Genomic DNA, 16,144 nt, shown 5'->3' with positions numbered 1-16,144 from the left:
AATGAACTCAGTTCTGGTGTTGCAAATAATTCATTGGGCTGAGCAGGTGCTTAGAGGCACTCTGTTCTTACAGCTATCTGTGTATGTCTGCTCCCACTCTGTGCGTCAGTTTTGCACCTGGTTTGGGTTGGAACGTGGGGGGAGTTACAGTAAAATGCAAAGCCAAGGCTGAAGTCTGCCCATCCCTGTTAGGAAGAATAAACTGTATCAAGTGTTATAAATAGCAATATGCTGTTTGACTCATCTGCTTTTGTGTGCCTGTATAATTAGTGGTGCAGACTCTCTGAGGGTCTGAGAGAACAGAACGTCGTAAGGAGCAACTGGATGAGGGAAAAAATTAAATACCACATATTGACTTGCAATAACAAGCCTCTGAAACATGGGAGAGGCAAAGCCCACGGTGAGCAGGCAGATTTCTCCTTTTTCCACTCTTTGAGTCCTCATTAAAAGTAATCAGCATTTAAGTGCAAATTTCTCCTCATATCCACATTTTTGCAAACCAATTCCCCCTTATGCAACACTATTTTGAATATTATTTTCATGAACATACAGCATACACATTTGTGGAACAGCAGCAGATCTCACAGGGCCTCCCGGCAGCAGGTCTTGCCAGGCTGCATGTTCAGTTTGGTTTTTTTTGAATGGGGCTATACATTTAAACAAAGTAAACAAACAAGCCACACCCCGCCAGCAGTTGCTTCTGAGCAATTCCAAATAAAATGAACGGGAGCCGTGCAAAAGCCCAGTCACATGCCTTGGGGGTGGGGACTCCATTTCTTTCTTTGTGGTTCTGCTAATGGAGGCTGATCTGGCGATTACTTAAGAGAAGTGGCTCAGGTTAATGGGAAGGAAAGTATTGGCTGGGGAAGAAGAGATTGATGAGAAAGGAAAGATTAATTCTTGCTGCGCAGTCTGGGGTCAGCAGGATAGCGAAGATATAGTGCATGGAAAATTGAGCGCTGGTCTTTCCATTACTGATATTAAAAGGTTCCAGGCAAGCATTAGGCATGCATCTGGAAATAATCTGCTGTTTTGCAGAGGGGAGTGCATTTGTGTGTGGACCTCTCTGGTCTCTGCTTGAGGCTTCTGCATTCATTCCTCCCCCTCCTTTCTACCACAGGTGCCCAAATTCGGAGGGGGAGGAATCATTCCATTTTGGTTTCTCATTAAGTTCAGTTCTCCACAAAAGCTTGAGATTTTTAAAAAAGTCCTCATGAAGATTTGTCAGCATTTTTGTGCGCATTTCTTCCAATATACATATTTTGGTGTGCTATTTTGCCCAATATACAAATTTTTGCAAGCGATGTCCCCATCATATGATTCATTTTTGTTACGCAGAGTTGGCAAAGTTAACAGATAAACTTCGTGAAAAAGACAATAGTGACTTTGAAAAATAATGGGAACCTTTTACATCATATTTGCAGAAGCAATACAATATACAAATTTTGGCAGGATTTTAATAAACATTTGCAACTTTATTTGTGAAAAACAAGAAACATAACAGTACGACAACATAGAAGTATATACAAACAGCAGAATGTAATATGAGATGCAATAAACCAGGGATGGAAGTTGAGGGAAGTAAGCAGGGAAGGGGGAAATTGAAATTTGAATGTAATGTAATGATTATAGATATTGTTATAAGAGAAAAAAATTAATAAAAATGAATTCATTTTTGTAAGTTTTTTTAAAAAAAACTAATATACGCATTTATGCACACTTTCTTCTGGTATGTGTATCTTTCCACATACTATTTGGTTGACAAACGGGCTGACCTTGGACCAGTCACCATCTCTCAACCTGTCTCACAGGTTTGTTGCGAGGATAAAAAAGGGTGGACAATGTATTCTTTGGGGAAAAAGAAGGCAGTAAAATAAATTGTGAACAAAAGGAGGTATATAATTCACAAATCTTGAATTCTACTATAAGTGAATGCTTAGAATACATAAAAGATATGCTAAAACAGATGGCCAATGCAATTTTGACATTTCACAGCAGGAAATACAGACAATGATGGACTTTGAATAGTTTTTTTAAAAAACACCGCTACCAAGGATCATTGCAGATACATGTATATGATATACACCACTGAACATTGCTGAAAGCTCCTTTCAGTTATTGCTCAGAGAGCACAGCAAAAGGAATGTGTGCACTGCAGGGAATGATGGTTTTATAGTAAGCAGCTCCAAGCAGCCCTTTGTAAATCTGTCATCTGTGCTGAATCGGGGAGGACTGCACTCCCTCATCATGGGAAGATGTCAAAAGTCACTGAGCGAGCAGCAAACATTCCATCCAACTGGCCCTGCGCTTCCTTGTTCTGTGCGGCAAGGACCAAATGCAAATAACTTTGACTATTGTGGCTCCAAATAAGCCAGAAGTTCAGCACTGTGCTGCTCTAGCAATTTGCATACTTCCTTCAATTGTGCGGGGCATAATGGCAAAGCTTATGGCGAGGGAAAGATCTGACTCATGCATACCTACAACTAATATAAGTGGTGCGCCTGACGCAGTAGAAATTCAAGCATGGAAAATGGCAAGGTTATCAGAAGCCTTTGCGGCCTGCTTGTCTCCTCTTTGGTTTCTACTAGGGCTGAGCAATTAACAATTTTGAATTATGGTGCTGGAGGAGACTCTTGAGAGTCCCATGGACTGCAAGAAGATCAAACATGTCCATTCTTAAGGAAATCAGCCCTGAGTGCTCACTGGAAAGACAGATTGTGAAGCTGAGGCTCCAGTACTTTGGCCACCTCATGAGAAGAGAAGACTCCCTGGAAAAGACCCTGATGTTGGGAAAGATGGAGGGCACAAGGAGAAGGGGACAACAGAGGAGGAGATGGTGGGACAGTGTTCTCGAAGCTACCAGCATGAGTTTGACCAAACTGCGGGAGGCAGTTGAAGATAGGAGTGCCTGGTGTGCTCTGGTCCATGGGGTCATGAAGAGTCGGACACGACTAAACGACTAAACAACAAAAAGGGCTGAGCAACAGAACCGGTCAAAGCCCAGGTCCTGAACCATATCATGCCAATTCTGGGGGATCTGGGCTTTGGTTAGGTTGGCTGTTGGGACAGCCCTGGATTGCCTCATGTCGGTCCAGCTGGAGTGATTCAGGGCTGTCAAAAGGCAGGGCAGACAGACAGTTGTAGGAAAGGAGGCGAGGCTAGCGGCCTCTCCAAGCTCTGCTCTTCTAGCACATTCCCTGTGGAGCAGCTCCCAGCTGCATTGAAACCTCCACTCATCAGCTGATGTGCAGAAGGTTCTCTGCACTGCGCTTGGAGGATGGAGGAGACACAGTGTCTCCTCCTTCCCCCAGCTCCCTACAGATCATATTTTTAAATTAGAGTTTTAAAAACCTCATTAACGCAGCGGGGCGGGCAGGAGGAGACGCAATGTTTCAAGGACTTGAAACCCTAATTAAGCATTAGGACTCCCCACCCCGGAGTGATTCCAGACCTGTATCTGGGTTAGCCTTGGGTCAGCCCAGCTCAGATTGGGGACGATCCAAAGTGCTAGATCTGGACTGGGGTGGGGAGAGGGAACTACACAGCTCTATCTTCCATATCAGGAGCTTGGACCCTGCAACTTTATTTTGTGGAAAGAACAGAGTGACCAAGCAGGCCAATAATCAGGGCTTGACTGGAAAAACGGAGGGCTCCAGTGTTGGAGCGCTGCGGACACGGCTGACTGCACGTTTCGTTGGCACACAAGTGGTTAATCACGAACCACATCACTCTCTGCTTGGGGTCATTTGCATCCTTTCCTAGAGACAGGTTCAACTTGGTTGAAGGCGTTACAAAACTGACACACTCGCCAACCAGGGCTTCTTTGCTTACGTTAGGCTCTCGATACAAGGAACAGTTGGGGTAATAAAGTCCGTCTGGAAAATCCTTCCAATTATCCCTGTAATAGTCGGTGTCGTTTGGCTGCAGTTCCACACCGTCAATCATTTGGCCCCCGTGGCACAGGTATTTCTGGACAGGTGAGGTGGTCCTGCTGGGCCGCTTGGTGTATGGCTTCTTGTTCCGCTTAGATGGGGAGACGCCCACTTTCCGGCAGAGACAAATGCACAGGGCTGCAAAGAGGACGGCTGCCGCCAGTTTTCTCTGCATCGTAAAGTCTTGGAAAGGAGAAAAGAGGTTTGCTCCATTAGCGTCAGATCAACAAATAGGAAGAAGCAGCCGCGGCTGAACTAGGCAGCAGAGTGAATGCACAGCTGCCAGCTCTAGATTTTGCAGGGTGTTGGGCAATATGTTCTCCGGGGATGAACATCTAGCTCAATACTTTCTGCACTGACATATTACATTACAATACAGATGTACCAAAGCCAACACCATTCCTTCCCCATCCCCCCATACATTTACATTTATATTTCCTCAGTTCATCATATTATTCTTTTCTCCTTCCTCCAGTGTGGTGTAGTGGTTAAGAGCGGTAGTCTTGTAATCTGGGGAACCGGGTTCGCTTCCCCGCTCCTCCACATGCAGCTGCTGGGTGACCTTGGGCCAGTCACACTTCTTTGAAGTCTCTCAGCCCCACTCACCTCACAGAGTGTTTGTTGTGGGGGAGGAAGGGAAAGGAGAATGTTAGCCGCTTTGAGACTCCTTAAAGGGAGTGAAAGGCGGGATATCAAATCCAAACTCTTCTTCTTCCTTCTGCCCCCACTCCATTTCCTCCACATTATACAATTTACAGTAATCTTTGGATTCTACAATCTTCTCAAATATATTCTTATTATCTTTCCTTACTATTTTTTCTTCCATCCAGTACTTCACATTTTAATCTAGGCATATTAGCGTATCTTTTTTTGCACAATATTTTGCCATATATTCATCAAAACATTTCTACCCTTTTTTCCATTTTTGATTCGACTGATTTCTTCTTATAGCAGTTAATTTTGCCAAAATTAAATATTCATTTAGTTTACAAATCCATTCCTCCTTTGTGGGTATAGTTTGTGACTTCCACCTAGCAGCAATCACTATTCTAGCAACTGTACTTGCATATAGAAAAATTCATCCCCCCTCCGTGGTCTCTCTTCATCTATCAGTCCAAGGAGATATGTCTCTGGTTTCTTTGTTATTGATATTTTCAACATCTTTTTTAGTTCTTCATGTACTAATAAATTTCTTCATTTCCTCACACCTCCACCACATATGCATTGTTGTTCCTATTTCTCCACCACTAAAATAAATACACACATACATACATACATACATACTGTCTGCACTGACTGGCAGTGGTTCTGTGGGTTTCAGGCAGAGTTCTTTCCCAGTGCTACCTGGAACTGTTGAGGATTGAACCTGGGACCTTCTGCATGCAAAGCAGATGCTCCCCCACTTCACTTGAGAAGTGCAAATTAGGTAGTTTCTCTTTCAAATGCAAATCCCTCGCTGCCGCAGCTGCTTTTCTTCCTCATCATGGCTACCACCCAGTTTGCTTGCTAGGTAGAGACTCATTGAGCAAGCAGACAATGGCATTCATTGCTCCTTGTTCTCACTCAAGAGGCAGTTGAAAAGGCAGGTTGCAATGCTAACAGAGAAGAGCAGGTGCAGGGGGGCTTTTGCCAGTGCAATTTTAGTGAATATTTATTCTAATATACACATTTATCTATGCAATTCTGCATAACGTATCCCTTCTTGCAAAGCAGTTTTCTCTAATATGATGCACTTTAATGTTATTTTCACTATTTATTTTTGTATGTGTTACTTGACCGGAGAAAAGCATTGCAAAATTCGGAGGATTCAAATTTCAAAGGATGGCTGTGTTTTGCTTTGCGTATTGTTTCAAAAAGTGGAAATTAGGAAGGTTCACCTTTAAATCCGAACTGAATCAAATTTCTCCACCATCTCTGCCTGAGGTTATTGGCTATTTTCTATATAGCTGAGCTGTGGTTACACTTTTTTTGCATTCTGTTTTGGTTTATTCTGGACTGTTGATCCTAAGAAACTGATGGTGATGAACTGGTTAATTGCTGTGTTCCCGAAAGGAATAATGCTGTAATGGGGTGGGGGTGGGGTGGGAAATCATAGGTAGTAGGTGAGAATACAACAGGAAATATTTTAAGTTTGATTTAGACAGTTTGTAGTCGAGCATTTAGAATATTGGACCGGGACTGTGGAAATCCATGTTCAAATAAACACTTATACGGTGGTCTTGGCCATTCACCATCTCTCAGTAAAAATTACCTCACAGGGTTGTTGTGGAGATAAAAATGTGTGTGTGTGTGTGTGTGTGTGTGTTTGGGGGGAACCAGGTACCCCACTCTGACCTCCTTGAAGGAAGGTTGGGATGAAAATATAGAACACTTTGTGCAATATGGCGACACCTCAGTGTAAATGCATCAGAAATGTGTTTCTTGAAGACTTAAAGAAGGAAGTCTTCCACACTGGTACCTAAGCATACAATTGGCAGTAAAATAATAAAGTTATGCAAGTCTTATTTTCGTAAGATTAGGATTAATCTAAGGAGACTGTCCAAATTTATTGTGACTCATCCTTCCATGGGGGCAGATGTTGTATAAATCCATGCAAAAGGAATTTGGTCAGCCAGCATTTTGGTAGCTCAGTTATTCTTATAGTACAGTTCGAATTGGTTTGCTTTAATTCCTTTTTGTGGAGAAGCTCTAAGATCAAGATCATGCCTTGTTTTCCAAAATCACTTGGACGCCATACAAACCTTCTGCTTGTACTCCCTATGCAATAAATGTTTAGAATATTCTGCACTGAGATGAAATCGGATTTATGTAGGGGTTTAATGACAATTACTGGTGTAATTCTGCTTGAATGATATAGCTCACATTACTGGAAATGCCTACCCATTATATATGAAGCACTGGAATGACTGTTGATCAACCTGCAAGGTATGACTGGATAAACTACCAGTGCTTTTTCCTTTCCTTTTAAAAAGAAAAAAGAAAAAAAAGGGTGCTAGGATATACCATAAGGTTGTCACAGTAAGTGCCACACTTTTAACACTGGGGTGTGTGTGTGGGAGGTACTGCTACTGCATACCCATTAGGTACCCCCAGAAAAAGCACTTTATATTACCATTAGATCCATTAGCTATTTTATTTTGGCATGTTAAATCATTAAATTTAGCAAGCATTAAATTAAGAAGCAATAGACAAAATCAGTTAAAGCCATGGTTTTCCCAGTAGTGATGTATGGAAGTGAGAGCTGGACCATAAAGAAGGCTGATTGCCGAAGAATGCATGCTTTTGAATTCTGGTGCTGGAGGAGACTCTTGAGAGTCCCATGGACTGCAAGAAGATCAAACCTCTCCTTTCTTAAGGAAATCAGCCCTGAGTGCTCACTGGAAGGACGGATCGTGAAGCTGAGGCTCCAATACTTTGGCCACCTCATGAGAAGAGAAGACTCCCTGGAAAAGACCCTGATATTGGGAAAGATGGAGGGCACAAGGAGAAGGGAATGACAGAGGACGAGAAGGTGGGACAGTGTTCTTGAAGCTACAAACATGAGTCTGACCAAACTGCGGGAGGCAGTGGAAGACAGGAGTGCCTGGCATGCTCTGGTCCATGGGGTCAAGAAGAGTCGAACACGACTAAACGACTAAACAACAACAACAGACAAAATCATGATATATCTTCTCACTGCAGCTGGAATGATTATTCAAAACTGGGAAAGAGATTCAGAATTTTAAGTTCACTGTGGTTTTACATATTTTTTTCAGATCTGCATTTAATCATCAATTTAATCATCATAATATTTGTTAAGGGTAAGAACCGTTCCACCTTTAATGTCTAAGCAAAGGAATTTCAGCGTTCTACATTTGTTCACTTGTAGTTTATCTTTGCCTAAGTTAGTTTCTATTTCTGCTACCTTGTCTTATTTTTACATTGTTAAACTTTGTTTTGGAGTAGTCTAAACAGGACTATAAACCAATAAAGGAATCTGAAACTACTCAATTGAATAAAAACAGTTTTAAGTTGAAAAAAATAATATTTTCAGGATATGTATTGTAAAGAGTCTTGTCTCTCGTTTCTCTTCAGATCGTATAAATCTTTCGCCTTTTATTAAGGATCTTTTTCTTTTTTTAATGTGCACTTGCAACCATTTAAAAACTTTCCTGGGGTTATAGCCAAGACCTCATAGGTGAAACTTAACAGGTGGCTTATCTGTTCCATTGTCAAATGAAATGCGGCTACCACAAGGAGAAGCCAAGGCTATAACGTTTGCCTCCATTGCTCATTAGGATCCTATGAGATCATTAGCTGACTTTGCGTCTGGCATCCTGAATATAAACATATGAAAAGTAAATAAAAATGGACTGGCATGACCCTGAACTGCAATACAAAAGAATGACTTCTAAGCAGTGCAAAGATTCAGGGTTCCTCCAGACAAGTTGAGCATTTGCCCTGATTCACTTGCACAAAGCTTATGCAGAGGTTAAATTATACGGTTTTATTAAGCATTTATCCTGATTTATTTGCAGGGAGGGCATATGACAAATGAGCATGCATCCTGCATCCATCCTGATTTGCTTCCCGTTAATCATTCATTTATCCCACCCTTTCCCTGCCAGTTCCAAACTGCAAAAAGTCCAACCCTTGTTTTTAAAAGTGGATTTGTTGTGCTAGGGGAACAGAGCACTTTAACTCACCTTAACGGCAGAAACCTAAATTTACAGTATGCTCTTGACTCCCTCCCATGAAGCAGTGACAATCTGAAGGCACCCTTAGCAAACATGGGAGTAACTTACTCTTCCGTAGATGGTTTCTGGTAGGCTTCTCTGAGGCTCTGTTCTTTTTGAAGAGCAGGTGTCTCTAAGCTCAAAAAGCCTGTGCTTCTCAGAATATATAGCAGCAGGAGGGGTAACCTTCAATGTCAAGTTTAGCCAATCCTTTGTGTCTGAGCATTCACCATCTCTCAACTTTGCGGCCACTGTTCTAAATGCATCAAGAAACTTTCCCCAGGGGTCGCTCCCATACTGTGGAAAAAGGAAAAAGAAAGAAAGAAAACAACCACCAAAAGCCTCACTAGCTGACCACAGGCTCCAAGCAAAACTTGTGTTACTTTCCCTGTTAGCTTCTCTCTGGTACAGATTGTATAGTTCATTCCAAAAATAGGATGGAGGCAGAGGGCAGAGGACCATCACTGGCTGTGGCTGCTGAAATAGGAACACTGGCAGTACTGATAAAAACATTGCCCGCCCCATATATCTTTGGAACGCAAGAAGCTGCCTTATCAGGAGTCAGACCATTGCTCCATCTAGCTCTGTGTTGTCCACGCTGGCAGCCACACTCTAGGATTTCAGAATGGGTTCTTTATCAGCCCTACCCAAAGATGCTGGGGATTGAAGCTGAGGTCTTCTGCATGCAAGGCCCTGGCTCTACTACTGCGTCACAGCTTCTTCCCATTGTTATTTGCGAAGTTTCCATGTAGGAATCTGGTAGAATTCTACATAACTCAGATTAATCTGGTAATTATTGGAGCAAGCACAGGCAGACTTCAGTTGTTATGTACTGAAGTTCTCACCCTGGGCCAGCAGGGGGATACTGTAGATAGTTCAGGTCCACATATGCAAATAAGGGATCAAAAGTGATGTTCAGTGATTGGATAGTTACAGAAAAGGGTTACTGTTGCGTTCTAGTGGAGCAGAGAGAATGGTGCGCTTGGCAAAAGAGGCACTGGCGCGCCTGGACCAGGGAGACTGGCACGAGCGGGTCGCCGAATACTTGTTCATGCAACACATCACCCCTCATGTGGCCACAGGGCGGAGTCCTGCTGAACTGCTTATGGGCTGCCGCCTCAGATCTCCGCTTGACCGGCTGCACCTGGACTTTGCCGTGGCCGAACCCCCAGGCTGTGCCAACGCGCCACGGTCCTTTGTTCCAGGAAACCAGGTTTTGCCCGGAATTTTGTGGGGGACATTCCTTGGGTGCCAGCCACAGTAGTGGGAGTCACTGGACCTCACTCGTACCAGGTGGCGCTCGAAGACGGACGCTTGTGGCACCGGCACATAGACCAGCTTAGGCGCAGGGTTGGGGACTTGGACACTACCGTGGTGCCCCCAACTGCGCTCGTGGCTCCGGAAGAGACACTTACAGATGGTGAGGCTCCAGCTACACCTCTCTCGCAAACTGCCGGCGTGGAGGCGAACGAAGCCACTTCAGAGGGTCTGCCAGACTTACCACAGACTCAGACCACTGCCGTGCCTGACATTCTGCCAACTCCACTTGCGGAGGTTCCACCCACGGCAGTGTATCCGGGAACTTGGTTTCAACGCCACCTAGGGTCGCGCCACAGCCTCAGCAAGAATTGGGCGGCCCTCTGGACCTGGGTACTGCTCCCTGGCGGTCTGGCAGAGTTTCCAAGTGCCCAACTTATTTAAAGGACTATGTTGTTGGACATGTAATACTGTCGGTCTAATGGAAGTAGGTGAAATGTAATTGATATGCTTTTGTGCCTAATTGAACCATTACGTGTAGTGCTGTATATAAGGAAACCATTACGATTGTAACTAACGCCTTATCTCGGTGGGGAGGGGTGTTATGTACTGAAGTTCTCACCCTGGGCCAGTAGGGGGATACTGTAGATAGTTATGCAAATGAAGGATCAAAAGTGATGTTCAGTGATTGGATAGTTACAGAAAATGGTTACTGTTGCGTTCTAGTGGAGCTCTATATAAGCAGGCTGGCTGAACCCTTCTGTTCAGTTCTGTTCTGGCCTGTGAATAAACAAGAGCTGTTTGAAGAATCGCTGTGTCATCTGATATGTTCACCCACAACTTAACATCAGCGTTCCTGGATCTACCTTATTTTGGGGGGATTTTTTTTAGTAGAACCGCAAGATCTACCACCCAGTGCAAAAGGCATACAGTTAGAATTAGAAAACGGGGGTTCTCTGTGAGCACACTCTGGGACTGGAGGCTTGTTTTCAGTACCCAAATCAAACTGATTGTTAACAGGGTGACTTGAATAAAGCAGATTGAGTCCAGAGAGAAAAGAAATTGATCATACTTTATTGGGTAAACTGAACAAAAAGGGTAGATAATATGAGAAGAAACAAACAGAAATGTTTTGTCTTTCTTAGCAGTTCAGGCCTTGTCTACAGCAGGGCAGCATATAGCTACTCATACAGTGGAGAAACTCTCTCAGACATACAGAGCCAATCAGAGCACAAGTTATCCCAGCAAGGATCATGTCATTCTGAGTGGTTGCTAGGCAACACCTTCACCCCCACTTCAGTTGGCTGAATGTAAACAGAATTAACCCTTAGGTTACTAACTGATTGATTCCTGTACTTCCAACACTGAGGGAGGAACCATTTATGAACAATTTTCATCGAGTTTTCTATAATAGAGGCTGAAAATGAATAGAATAGTTTGGTGGACCATTTTTGTGGATCATCTTATCAATTTCTTCCCACGAATCCTGTTCACATACTGACTTCAAAGCAGTCAAGGAATAATTGAGAAAGGAGAGCTGTGCATATTTGAGAAACTTGTCCTTTGATACATGATGTTGGCAGAATTACTGTATCTTCAGATACAAAGATCTAGAAGAGCAGAATACGTATAATCAGCAGAGGAAATAAAAATATTTGCTGAATGTGTTTGGTGTCCATTAATCATGTGGAATCAAAGTATTTAATTAAATCTTGCAACGCCAAACAGTTCAGTTAAAGAAGCTATCAATATTTTTAAAACGTTTAAGGGTGCAATCTGATATGCACTTAGCTGGGAATAAATCCCATTGGGTTCACAGTTCACTGTAATAAGCACTCTGAACACCAGGGGGTGATGTGGACCAGCTGAAAAAAGCTGGTCTGCTATGAACACTTGGATGTAGAACAGCCAATTTTTCAAAAAAAGTGGGCCACAAGAATATTTCCACATAGAATCCATGGGCCACACATTGAACAACAACAACAACTGTATTATTATTATTACAATAATTATTATTATTTATACCCCTCCCATCTGGTTGGGTTTCTCCAGCCATTCTGGGGAAATTAAGGATGCATTGCAACCATCAATGTAGATCTATTTCTACTATTTTCTGTACACATATGTGGACAAATGATTTGGAGTGCCCAATACAGCGGAACCTTGGATGTCTGCGCCGGTGCAATTTGGTGCTTCTGCGCATGCGCGAGCAGCAAAGCCCGGAAGTAACCCATTCCGGTACTTCCAGGTTTCCTGCAGTCCACAACCCAAAAACACGTAGCCTGAAGCATCTGTAACATGAGGTATGACTGTATCTTCTTTCAGAGTGACTTAAGTTGTGGTCCCGTCCCCCCGATGTTCCATAGTATACAACATAACTTGCACACCATGCTCTTGAAATTGAAGCACCTTGTGTGTTTTCAGTGTTCCTAAATGCTTAGCTTTGAAGCGCACAGAACAAGCCAGCGTGGTGTAGTGGTTAAGAGCGGTAGTCACGTAATCTGGGGAACCGGGTTCGCGTCTCCGCTCCTCCACATGCAGCTACTGGGTGACCTTGGGCTAGTCACACTTCTTTGAAGTCTCTCAGCCCCACTCACCTCACAGAGTGTTTGTTGTGGGGGAGGAAGGGAAAGGAGATCGTTAGCCGCTTTGAGACTCCTGAAGGGGAGTGAAAGGCGGGATATCAAATCCAAATCCAATTCAGTGTTCTCCGCACACACCTTCTCCAGAGTGACCCTAGGAGCAAATTCTCTGTGGATGACTCAGTTCCTTTCACTATGACTGGCTCCAATTGGCACAAACCGTGCTGCAAAAATAGTAACAGATCTTTGACCCCCCTCAACCCTGCCCACTACACCTCTGCTCATTCTCTGATAACAGCAACATGCGGCCAAAGGGACAGATCATCGGCAGCAAATTCATTCTTAAAAATGTCAGATCAAGCAAGCAACTACAGTGGTATCTCGGGTTACATTCGCTTCAGGTTACATGCGCTTCAGGTTACAGACTCTGCTAACCCAGAAATAGTACCTCGGGTTAAGAACTTTGCTTCAGGATGAGAGCAGAAATCATGCTCCGGTGGTGAGGCGGCAGCAGGAGGCCCCATTAGCTAAAGCGGTGCTTTAGGTTAAGAACAGTTTCAGGTTAAGAATGGACCTCCAGAACGAATTGAGTTCTTAACCCAAGGTACCACTGTATATGACTATAAGTGGCAAGTGCAGAGAGGCCCTAACATAAAAGAACATAAACAGACAAGGAACGTACTGTACAATATTGGGAAAATTGAGAACTTTAAGGGAAACCCCACAGCTAACTGGTTCTTAAGGGTTTAGGGTCTTGCAGAGGGGAGAGCCTGAGGGATTATCCTAATTGCACAGAGGTAAGTAACCTTGGCTCATATGGTGGCAGCTGTCTGTTTACTGAGCACGTGCAGAATTAAAGTCAGATACACCAGTGGATTATGCCTGCAAGCTCCCTTTTTGCCCAGCTGTGGCTGTGCCTTTACTTGTAAAGCAAGTGGGGGTGACTTGGCCAAAATAGCCTTGCAGGACAAATGCAGAGGTCTGGTGGACCTAATTAGACCCATGGGATGGAAGTTCCTGGCTTCTGCTTTAGAACAGAAGCAGCTGCAAAAACAGATCACATTTCTAACTTTTTGTTGTCAGGGTTGTTTGTTTGTTTGTTTGTTTGTTTGTTTGTTGCACACTAGCTAGACCAGCCATCTTTCTGAACCACCCCCAAATAATCTGAGCCTATGTTTCTGGCATATATTCCTTTAGGTTTGGGGGTGTATATACCCAAGAAAGCAGCATTTAACAATAATTTGTGGCGTTATCAACTAGTCCTTTCTTTGATTTGTTACTGCTTGAAGAAAATGCTGGTGGAACAGCTATCTTCATGATACTTAGTGCCTTTTCTATATAATATTTCCCCTCCTACAGACATACTTCTAAAGACCTTTTGCTTGTTTTTAGCTACTTTTACATGTAATAATAATAATAATAATAATAAATTTTATTTATACCCCACCCTCCCCAGCCAAGACTGGGCTCAGGGCGGCTAACACCAAATATAAAAACAATTGATTGAAATACTGCTTAAAAAACAAGATTAAAATACAACATTAAAACATTAAAATGCAGCCTCATTTCAGTGGAAACTCAATCAAAAACTTTTTTGGGGATAAAAACGTCAAGTCTTCACCAAGGCTAACTATCCAGACTGGTCCTACGTGGGCCAGAAAAAAGCCAGGGAAGTCCCCAAATAGGAGTTCCAACACAGAAGGAGAAAGGAAAAAAAGAAAGAGAGGGAGGGAGGGAATCAAATTGATTCCAAGCCAAAGGCCAGGCGGAACAGCTCTGTCTTACAGGCCCTGCAAAAAGAAATCAGATCCCGCAGGGCCCTGGTCTCAGGAGACAGAGCGTTCCACCAGGCTGGAGCCAGTGTTGAAAAGGCCCTGGCTCTGGTTGAGGCTAATCTAACTTCCTTAGAGCCCAGGACCTCTAGGGTGTTGCTATTTATGGACCTTAAGGTAAAAAGAAAGAAGGGACACGGGTGGCACTGGTCACATGACCCGGAAGCTATCTGCGGATAAACGCCAGCTCCCTCAGCCTATAGAGCGAGATGAGCTCCGTAACCCCAGAGTCATCCATGACTGGACCTAAATGTCAGGGGCATCTTTACCTTTACATGCAAAAAAAAGCTAAAGGACCTCTGGATGGTTAAGTCCAGTCAAAGGTGGCTATGGGGTTGTGGCGCTCATCTCGCTTTCAGGTCAAAGGAGCCAGCATTTGTCCACAGACAGCTTTCCGGGTCATGTGGCCAGCATGACTAAACCACTTCTGGCGTAACAGGACACCATGACGGAAACCAGAGCACACAGAAATGCCATTTACCTTCCCGCCACAGCAATACCTATTTATCTACTTGCGCTGGTATGCTTTCGAACTGCTAGGTTGGCAGAAGCTGGGACAGAGCAACGTGAACTCACCACTGTCGTGCAGATTCAAACAGCTGACCTTCTGATCAGCAAGCCCAAGAGACTCAGTGGTTTAGACCACAGCGCCATGTAAAAGTGGCTAAAAACCTGTAAAAGCAACTAGAACCCCAGATATTAGTGTTAAGTGCTATTTAAAAAATGTTTTAAATGTTTAAATGTTTTAAAAGTAATTAGAAACTTTAGAACCACAAAGTCATTTGGGAAACATTAGTTCATATTTTTTTTTAATGAGCAGAATGAACATGAGTTAATGGGCTACCAATATATGTCAGTTAAAGCTGGAACTTAAATGTCAAAGTTTTGTTTTTTAAAGAGCATTGGAAAGCATTATCTGTATTTAACACTCACCAGATTGGCAAAAATGTATAAAAAAGAAAAAGGTATATGTTGGAAGTGTAATGAAAATGAGGGTTCTTTTTTCACATGTGGTGGTCCTGTAAAATAATTAAGGAATGTTGGGAAATTATATATAATGAATTAAAAAAGATATTTTTTAAAAAAACTTTCACTAAAACACCTGAGATTTTTCTCTTAGGAATGGTAACAACGAAGGTCCCCCCAAAACCAAAAGGGTTTATCACTATATTGCAGCTAGAACCTTATTGGCACAAAAGTGGAGAACGAGTATAGTACCCACTAAGGAAGAATGGCAGTATAAAATGTTTGAATATGCTGAACTGGCTGGTTTGACGAACAGGATAAGAGAAAAAGATAAGGAATACAAGGAGGAAGGGAAAATGTTTATCGAATATTTTAAAAACAAATACCGGTACATAGCTTAGCAGGTCTCACGTAAATCCAGTGGAATTGAAATAGATAGAGTTTTTAATAGGTAACAAATTGGATGATTGAAAAGATGTGGATTATGTGGAGTAGTAGAAAAGCAAAGGAACCAGGAAAAGGGTGGAAGGGAAGTTATATGGTATATGTATACATGCTGTATTTGGTACAAAGTTGTAAGTAGGACAGGAGGAGGGGAGGGGGTTAAATATGCTCTGTTCCTGTTTTTGAAAATGCAAATAAAAAAATAAATGGGAAAAAGGAAAGCATTATTAGTCTGGAAACTCCATCCACAATGGTCAGCCTTAACGGTCAGTGCAAGGGCTTCTGGGATTGCACTTGCAAAGTATCGTGGGATTGCTAGGCACTGTTTTTGTGCCCTTTTGCCCTTTCTGGGCTCTTTGAGGGCCATTTTTAAAGTGACTTCTGGATTTGGCACAGTGCATGTCAGTTGGACCCGC

General features: G+C 43.0%; 1 protein-coding gene across 2 annotated transcripts in view; it reads right to left on the bottom strand.

The window, feature by feature from the left end:
* Positions 1-1,693: 1,693 nt before the first annotated feature.
* Positions 1,694-16,144, bottom strand: part of PRND (prion like protein doppel) — an 18,876-nt gene continuing 4,425 nt past the window's right edge. The window contains exons 2-3 of one of the 2 annotated variants that reach the window (XM_077919725.1): positions 8,717-8,944; positions 1,694-4,115 (exon numbers count right to left, since the gene is read on the bottom strand). In XM_077919725.1, the coding sequence (XP_077775851.1) occupies positions 3,583-4,107 (525 nt within the window). In that variant the 5' untranslated portion in view covers positions 4,108-4,115; positions 8,717-8,944 and the 3' untranslated portion in view covers positions 1,694-3,582. Of the gene's footprint in view, positions 4,116-8,716; positions 9,136-16,144 lie in introns of those variants that run through there. The other variant, XM_028708169.2, reaches the window with a different exon arrangement.

The sequence above is a fragment of the Podarcis muralis genome, chromosome 15, assembly GCF_964188315.1.
Source record: "Podarcis muralis chromosome 15, rPodMur119.hap1.1, whole genome shotgun sequence".
In the NCBI taxonomy this organism is placed as follows: Eukaryota; Metazoa; Chordata; class Lepidosauria; order Squamata; family Lacertidae; genus Podarcis; species Podarcis muralis.
Note: the sequence above shows the minus strand (reverse complement) of the source record. Positions and strands in the feature narration are given on the sequence as shown.